Consider the following 9,085-nt stretch of genomic DNA (forward strand, 5'->3'; position numbering starts at 1 on the left):
AGTAAAATTCACTGTTAAAAAATTAATTTTTTATCATATAGATCACATTAACTCACTTTTTTTAGAGGAATTGCGCAACTCTTATGCATTCCATGACTACAAATATCATTTCAGTAAGAGGCATCAGACCAAATTGATAGTCAATTTTTCAGCCCTACTGGTTCTTTACATGGTGGTCATCTGAATCGTGTAGGTCTTCAACAGCCCCACCAGAGACAAACAATGCATGGTGAGGCTACACTACTGTCATTAGAAGGTATTGCTGTAGAATTTAATGCCATGTTGAACGAAAATATTGACAGGATCACAGGGAAAATACAGGCCGTAGAGTCAAAAGAAATGCTACTAAGTAGAATCTATTGTAATGATCTTTCATGCAAAATAAAAGCATGCATTTATCAGATAGGTAATTAGAGAGTGCAAAACAAAGAAAACACGTTGGTTTTAAGACTCAAAAGGACATCAGGCGTGACTTCAAACTGCACTGTACTGTAGACTAAAAAATTTATGTAGAACTAAAGTGCTGGAGATTTCATAGGAATCAGAAAATAAGTGATGTACAACCACAAAAAACCAGACGAAACTAATCCGGAAAATTTTCGCCAAATCTTTGAAGCTTGAAGAAAAGAACAAAAGGCTAATTCTGTGAACTGTATGTAAAAACTAGGTAAACAAAAAAGTTCCCTACTCTTGTGAAGTGGTAGTGGCTTCTTTTAAACATGACCTCATGATGTTTGCAAGCTTTGAGCAAGCGTCTAGACATAGCTGCATCCCCTGCTTCAAAAGCAATATCAGTTCATTAAGCCCTATGCAATATTTGACTTTATTATAATAGGCAAATGGTGTGTTTCGGCATTGACGACGCATTAAAAGGTGACTATTCTACGGATCCATGAATAATTATACAGTCAAGGGATCAAGCAATTTTGTCAAAACTACTTGGGAGGACGTATGAGTTAAAATTTCACTTCAACCTGGCTTGGAGACCAAAGAAAGGGGGTTGTTTTAACTTAAGCCATTAATCGTAGAACGTTCCACCCCTGAACCCTAAATGCGTACAAAATTGACTGCAAACATTTGGCTCGGGTCATTACATTGTTCTACACAGCAGAAACTCTTATAGAAGAGGATAGAACTAATAAGCATCGTATAACTTGCAAAAGATCATTCCAGTTGACTGACATACCTCATTAATTTTTGGGGTTGACCATTCCCCTGTAATTGTAAGCTGAGTAACCTCATAACGAGAAGGCATGCATGTAATCATTAAACTTCCGTCTTGATAGCTTTCTTCTTCCAAAATAGGATCAATGACGAGGTTCTTTCCCAGGCAAGACTAGGCACCAAAAATTAAACACTATAGTGTGAATATTCGATAAAAAGAGACTGAACTTATTATATAGTGATACGGGGTTTCCCCCAAATAATGTTTAGCAAATAAACAAAGATTTTTTTTTTTTGTTTTACTAGTAAGAAGATATTTTATTGATATTGAAATAGGCATATTTGGAGCAAAAAAAACAAAGATAGGAAGTATATTTGGAGTTGAGATGACAAAGTTAGAGAAGTGATGAAAACAATAGATGAAATGTGTCACCCTAGCCAAATAAGGAAATATAAAAGAAATAATCAAACAAAACTATAGGATCTTTAAAAGCATAGATTGCTAGATGCTTCTATGCCTATGATTTTTATACCATGCTCAACTAGAAGTAAAAATATAGGCAAGTGTCTTGCTGGGATGCCTACCAAAGAAACAGAGGTAACAAGGTCATACATCAAGATCCCAGCATCTGCTAGGGCAAGACTTGCACATGATATCACGACAGGAAGATCACCTGCAGAGAACATATGTAAAGCTTACAAAGAACTCAATATCTTATTCGAAACTAAGTCGTTCAAACAATAACAGTTCTCCAGCATGGGTATTTATCCACACACACCCTCATATACCACTCTAAAGGCCATTTTATCATGTCTCTTTAGAAAAAGGCCATCTCTTAGTTTTTCATCATTGAAAATAAATCACGATAGTCCTTTCTCAGAAATTAGACCATAGTAAGGAACGAGAAATAATTTGTACAAGCCCTAAATAGACAAGCTCCACGCAGTCTATTTGTAAAAAAGTGGATCCCATCATGAAAAAAGTGTAAAAAAAAACCTCTTCTTTTTTAGTGAGACCCACAGTTTTACAAAAGGCCTGTGTGAAACTTGTCTATTTGGGGCTTATACCTAGCATTACTCTAATTTCATCCCAATCACACAGCCATAATATTGCCAACAAAGGTGTAACAAAAGAGAGTCAAGACAATAAAGATACTATACGGAACCACGAATGATAAAACTACTCCCAAAATGCTTATCTGCAGCTTTGTTTGGACCAGAACTGAGAATTTGCTCCGAGGTGAGATATGATGAGTGGAGGCTTTGATTGATTATCAAGCACCGTAGCATTCATTATATAAGTTTGCCACTCAAAATCAAAAGCATGATACACATGATTGACATCAATTTTTGTCTCTTGACAATAACTTCTCTATATTCTGCATCCTATTATTATCATCGTCGTCGTCATCATTACTATTGTAAATTTTAATACATAACTTCATACTTACTGCCGCCAGATTCCAGCACCAATGCAAAAACATCTACAGTTGTCTTGGGGAAAGTTTCCAGAATTACAGCACCCTCCAAAGCTTTATGAAGCATTGAAGAAAAGTCCTTGCGGTCTGATCCCTAGTGGAAGGGAGTTAAACTTAATCTAATGTTTAAAAATGAAGTAGAGTACCATTAAGTTGACATAGTAAGATCCTACATACCTGTGCACGGACAGGGGTGGCAAAAGTTGTATAGCTGACATTACAATTTAGCCGTCCGATATCACTGTACATCATTGCCTTTTTACTTTCCCTTGGCCCAAATCTGAACCAACCAAAACCCAGTCAAATGTTAAACAAGTTTACTTGAACCTAGCTAGAACGTACTACAAAAAATTAAAAAACAAAAAATTAATAACAGCAAAAGTATAATAGTTAGAAAAGACTTGGAAATAAAAACTAAAGACCAACTAGAAATGGATCCATTTAAGAATACAGTTCTAAAGAAGCAGGCTACCAAGGTAAACATCATAATTTGAGGTTAAAGATATACTCACACAGACACAATAACCTTGGTATTTCCAAACTCTGCATAAGCAGATCCGGAAGCAGCAGTGACAGCACTGGTCCTAAAAACTGCGAGCCACCAACAACTTGTTATACCATCCGTGTGAGTCAAAACTTAACAATATAAGGACAATGAAAGAATACAATGAAAAGGAGGTCCAAATTTCTGTAAGTTTCAAATTTTCTGAACTAATACTTGCATTGAAATTCCAAAACAAATTATGCCAGATCTCAATTAGTTGGCAGCATAACTATGTATAGTTAATAATAGAACGAGAACATCTTTTTACATTAGAAAAACATTTCTTTCAGGAAACAATTATATCATTCAACACCCACAACAATTTAACACAGAAAGATCTCATCTATCCATGAGAAGCTCTCTATAAACAGTTTATACTAGTTTTGTCACATACTGTTTGTCTACCACCAAAAGAAATCCTAACGTTTTTAAGAAACATAAGCTTTTTTTTTTAGAAGTAAGAAACATAAGCTATTACATCATCACTCAAGTAAATGATATAAGTTTGTGGGTCCATACTCCCTAAAAACTCAAGAAAACTCAACAAAAGGATTTAAACCATTTTATTATTAATAAAACAAGGGCATACTAGATAATATTTTTTTTTTATGATGAGGAATCCTAGAGGCCGTGCAAACGCAACATCTATTTTACCCGGTTAAACCCTGAACATGTGTAACACATCCCCATAACACAGATCAAGTAAATCATTGGCTTTTCACTAATGGGACGTGGCACCTAGGTATTGTTTTCACCCAAGGGTTCAAACTTTGGAACTAGAGGGAGCATACCACTACCAAGGTTCTTACTACTTGAGCCAACCCCTAGGGGTTTACTAGATATTGGAACATCCTAAAATGGAATTGTTGTGAAACAATATCAGACTGAGGTTGTATATTATTAAAATAATGTATTTTTTAAAGCATTTTATTAATCCTAGAAAAATGTTGTTTCTGGGTACATGGGAAGTATGCTAGAAATCCACCTAAACATAAAAAGGAAGCCGTGCTAGGAAATTGAGAAAAGTAGAAATACAAAAGGAACACAAATTTGGACCACTTCATGAACTCTTCAAAGCTGCGCTCATTTGTTCCTCTCCAATACACCAAAGAAAACATGAAGGAATCATCTTCCACAAGATTGTGCACAGGTGGCCACCAAAATGCCCTTTACAACATGCTAATAGACCCACTGCATGAGTGGGCATAACCCAGACTACCCTAAAAGGCCAAAGATCATATTCCAAAAAGCACTGACAACCTCATAATGCAACAGAAGTTGATTCACTGTTTTCCCATCCTTCTCGCACATATAACACCAATTTATGACCATGTCAACCAGAATAAGGGTGGGTGTAGCTTGGGTGATGCCAAGAAGGGTGATCGACCTCTTAGCTTCATGGAGAGGTCTCCAAGGCACTTCTCAAATTGCCACAATTTGGAAAATGATTCCGATCTGCCTATGGCAGTGTCTTTGGCGGGAGAGGAACAAGCAAAGCTTCGAAGATCGAGAACAGTCATTGGATGAACTTAGAACCTTCTTTTTTGACACCTTGTTCCAATGGTTGATTATAATAGATTTTAATGGCATGAACATCCATAAATTTTTTGTATCACTAGAACATCACTCATAGGCATTGCTATTGTATATGACCCGTGTACTTGAGCTTTTTCCTATCCCTAAAAATCTTATTTATCGATTAAAAAAAAAAAGGTAAGACTCTTACTTAAGGCCACTGTCCAAGTGAAGAAATTTATTCTAGGAGTGGCCTTACTCCTCCCAATAAGCTTCCAAGGGAAAGGGTTCCTATCTACAAATGAAACATCATAAACAGTCTTTACTATGAAGACTCCTATCGTGGATGGCAATCATACCATTTTATCTCATCCACTACGTCCTACTCAACATGAGTACAGCTGGTCAAGGAACGATGTGAAGAGACTCCTCTCTAATCATGCATAATAAGTCCCCCCAACCTCCCAACCCCACTCAATCTCTCTCTCTCTCTCTCTCTAAATATATATATATATATATATTACTCGCCCTCTCTCCCTTACCCATCTTCTTCAATCAGCAAACATATCTTATTCCACTTCAAAAGATTGGGGGACTTAAGTTCTGCCCCCACACCACCCCACAATAAATCAGCTTGTAGCTTCTCCATGATAACCTTTTGTCAATAACTACCATTTCTTAGTTTTCCATGCAGTATTAGACTCAACATGCACATGTGTAATCCATAAACTCCTGCAAAGGATTTTTCATTAAATCACATAAATCTCTCTAAGCGTCGTACCACAAACCATAGCCCATCATGCAAAGGTGATAAAGATCTATTATTCGGTTACATGGCACTCAATAGCATACCATCATGAAATTTTAGTCTGATGCAAGTCAAAATGGTAAAAATAAAGCAGTGAGACCCATAAGAGGTGCTTCAAAACATTTCGACACCAGATAAAGATAATATAAGCATAATTTCAGTGGTGGAAAAAAAATTTCTTATAACGGTTCCTGACCACCAATTAAATACTAAAACCATTATTGCCAATTTCATAAGCACATTAGTAAGTATACTTTGTATATACAAAACCTAGGAAATGATTACAAAGATTCTGGGATGTGAAGCACATCAACCAATGTAGGCAATCACAACTTCAAGTTCAAAAGGATCATTAAAAAGGAAAAGCATGAGAGAGAGAGAGAGAGAGAGAGAGAGAGAGAGCACATCATAAAATGCCCAGCCCTAGAGCACGTATAACTTATAAGCCACAGCCTAATGTCAAACAAGCATAGTCATCCAAAATCATGCATTAATGGACAACAGACGGTTTGAATACCAGGAAACAGAGATAAAAAAAAATAGAAAAACAAAAGAAAGTATATTCGTGTTGGCAAGCAGTGAATCAAAACCATACCAATACACTAGAAAGATTTAGAAAAGAAGTAAGAGCATCTAAACTCTTGTACCATCAGAAAAACTAGTAAACCATCGATGTATTTTGTTTTTGAAACAAACCACACAGACTTTCACTAATTAATCAGCATAGTTTCAGCAATTACAAGAGCTTGAACACATTCATGGACAGTATCAATAATAATCCTATCTGTCTCTACGTCCAGAGAAGACTTTGCTAGATTATGAGCGAGACGTTCATAAAACACATAAATGAAAAGCACAACTCAATAATCTAATAAACAACAGATCACAATGAGGCAGCTTTGAAAGATGAGAATAATCATATCCAAACACAATAATCGTGTTCTTTTCACGCTCATTAACCTTAAACAGACCTACACCCAACGCAAAGGAAAACCGCGCAGAGTATAGTCCTTCCCCACTTTTTTTTTTTGATAAGTAAGTATAGTCCTTCCCCACTACACAACTCAACCTTGAAAATCATCAAAACCCACACAACAATTTTCTTTAATTCAAAAAACCAGAATGAAATAAATCTACAAACCCAATAAATCAACCAAATTTAACTTAAAAAATTTGATAAATGAAAATGTGCACATTGATCATATTAAAAGAACCCACAACCAAAACCACCCACACTTCCAATCCCATAATTATTAAGGAAAAACGTAAAATAAAATTTGTATAAGAAAACAAAGAAATGAATCCACAAAAGAAATAAACGAAAGTACAGGCGGGTCGGCATTGTTGAAAGCCGCGGCCATCGGGTCGGACCCAATCGTCTTTGAAAATGGTTGACCTTGTTTTCTGGGTCTTCAGAGACGGCGAGTACGTCGTCGGATTCGTTCCACGTCTCCCGGCCATTATCGGCGACGCCTGCTTCTTCTTCCGCCTTTTCTTCTCTGATTTTGTGTTAAACGTGCGCGGAACAGAGTGAGCTCTTCTTTTTTTTTACGAGCAGCGTTGCAGTAAACACAATTTGTTGTACAATATTGCGGGTAATGAGTGAAATTCTATTTTATAGAAAATATTTTACTATATTTATAATTTTATTTATATCACCATATTCTGGATACTCCAATTATTAAAAATAGTAAAAATTTTATATTTAAATTAAAAAAAATATTGATAAAATATGATTATTACTCACTATGTATAATATTGTGCGTATGTATAACACTTCTCTTTTATTAGTGTTTTCTTTTTAATTTAAATTTAAAAATTTCATTCATTTTAATAGCTGACATATTAAAATTATGTAGATAAATATGTAAGTATAAATAGTATTTTCTTTTTTTTTTTTATTGTTACATTTTTCATTTGTTAGCCCTTTATTTTGGCATAACTGGTTTATCTAGCACGAGCCCGATTGGATTATTAACCGGTTTATTTTCAGGTGACGTTGTTAAGAGCACTGGCATTGGATTTTAAGAATTTCTCCCATAATTTGAAGAATTTCACTCAAAATACTCAGCATTGGATTCACCTTTTTCTTAAATCTCAAGCTTTCAGCTACAGTGAACTCTCCTTTATCGCCAAACTTGGCGACCTACTATTCAACATCTATCCGGTTATTTTATTACGAAAAAATTATTTTGCACCCGAAGCCGTTCTCTCTTCCCTCTCTATTCTGCTTTCTTCCTCTACCCCGAAATCCCCAAATCCCCAATCCCTTTCGATTCCTCTCATTTCTTTCTTCCTCTCCTCTCCTTTTCTTTCTTCCCGAATCGACACATCTCCAGTTCTTTCTTCCCTCTCTTCTCTTCCTTCTTCCTCTACTCCGGAATCTCGAAATCCTCAAATCCATTTCCGATTCTTCCTCTCCCTTTCTTTCTTCCTCTCCTCTCCCTTTCTTTCTTCCCGAATATGGCAAACCATTCGGTCTTCCCTCTCTTCTCTGTTTTCTTCTCCACCCCGAAACCCCCAAATCCCGACTTCCCGTTTCGATTCTTCCTCTCCCTTTCTTTCTTCCGCTCCCTTTCTTCCTCTCCGTTTCTTCCCTCCATTTCCTCCTGTTTTTCCCGAATCTTATATCATAAACTTTGCCGAGAAAGTGACCCGTTCATCTTCGTGAAGCAGATGTTGAAGTTCGTACGAGGTGTTTCAGGTGAAACAGGACCTCCATCACCTCCATAGGCACACCGTCGCCGATCCTTTCTCCCTTTGCTCCGAACGTTCTCCATCTCCGTGAGTTCACTCTCTCATATATATATATATATTAATCATATATGCATGTATGAAAAATTTTGCATGATCATTTATATGATTTTATATGACCTTTTTCTTGGGGATGAATTGATTTTGTATGATTTTATATGATCTTCATGTCGTCAAAGATGGTGGAGGAGGGGATTCGGCCCCATTTCTGGGGGGCTGTCAATGTTCTCTTCTTGCCCAGTTTTACCGATAAAAGGGCTGGTGATGAACCTGCCGTCCATGCCTAAGTATTCAAGATATATGCTGGATATAGAGCTCTTTGTATTTTACCTTTTGGTACTAGTACTGTTGATGATAGTTTTAGGAAATATACACAGTGGATGAAAGAAGGGAGAGAGAGATGGGGGATCAAGAGGAAGAAATTGGCCGAAGGTTATGAACAAATTTGAAAGCAACTTTAATGATTTTTTGGATAAACCTCAAGTTTTATTAGTCTTTAGGAAATCGAATTATATGAAGTTTTGATTCATTCTATGAAGCCTAGACTGATTCATTCTTTATAAGCGATTTAAAGTAACTCGGGGCTGTAACTTTGGCTGATTGTGTTGGATAAAATGTAAATATGAACAAGATTTTGTGTACTGTCATGTGACATTAAGGTATTAGGAGTTTGTGATGCCCTGGATTGTGAAGGTGTTGTGTTAAGTCCTTATATTGGGTGGGGCTGAATTGTAGAACTTTTGTATGAATGTAGATATGACTAGAACTTTTGTAGTATAGTGTAGATATGACTAGTCCTTTCTAAATTGTGACAGCTGTAGG

General features: G+C 36.3%; 1 protein-coding gene across 1 annotated transcript; it reads right to left on the bottom strand.

Annotated features, from left to right (window-relative positions):
- Positions 1-504: 504 nt before the first annotated feature.
- Positions 505-7,119, bottom strand: LOC109008593 (exosome complex component RRP41-like). Its single transcript, XM_018988753.2, has 7 exons — positions 6,838-7,119; positions 3,155-3,233; positions 2,820-2,922; positions 2,616-2,736; positions 1,750-1,838; positions 1,187-1,336; positions 505-774 (listed from the first exon to the last, which is right to left on the bottom strand). The coding sequence occupies exons 1-7, from the start codon at positions 6,968-6,970 to the stop codon at positions 685-687; spliced, it is 765 nt and encodes a 254-aa protein (XP_018844298.1). The 5' UTR covers positions 6,971-7,119; the 3' UTR covers positions 505-684.
- Between the last annotated feature and the right edge of the window lie 1,966 nt (positions 7,120-9,085).

This window comes from Juglans regia, chromosome 5 (assembly GCF_001411555.2).
Source record: "Juglans regia cultivar Chandler chromosome 5, Walnut 2.0, whole genome shotgun sequence".
Taxonomy (NCBI): Eukaryota; Viridiplantae; Streptophyta; class Magnoliopsida; order Fagales; family Juglandaceae; genus Juglans; species Juglans regia.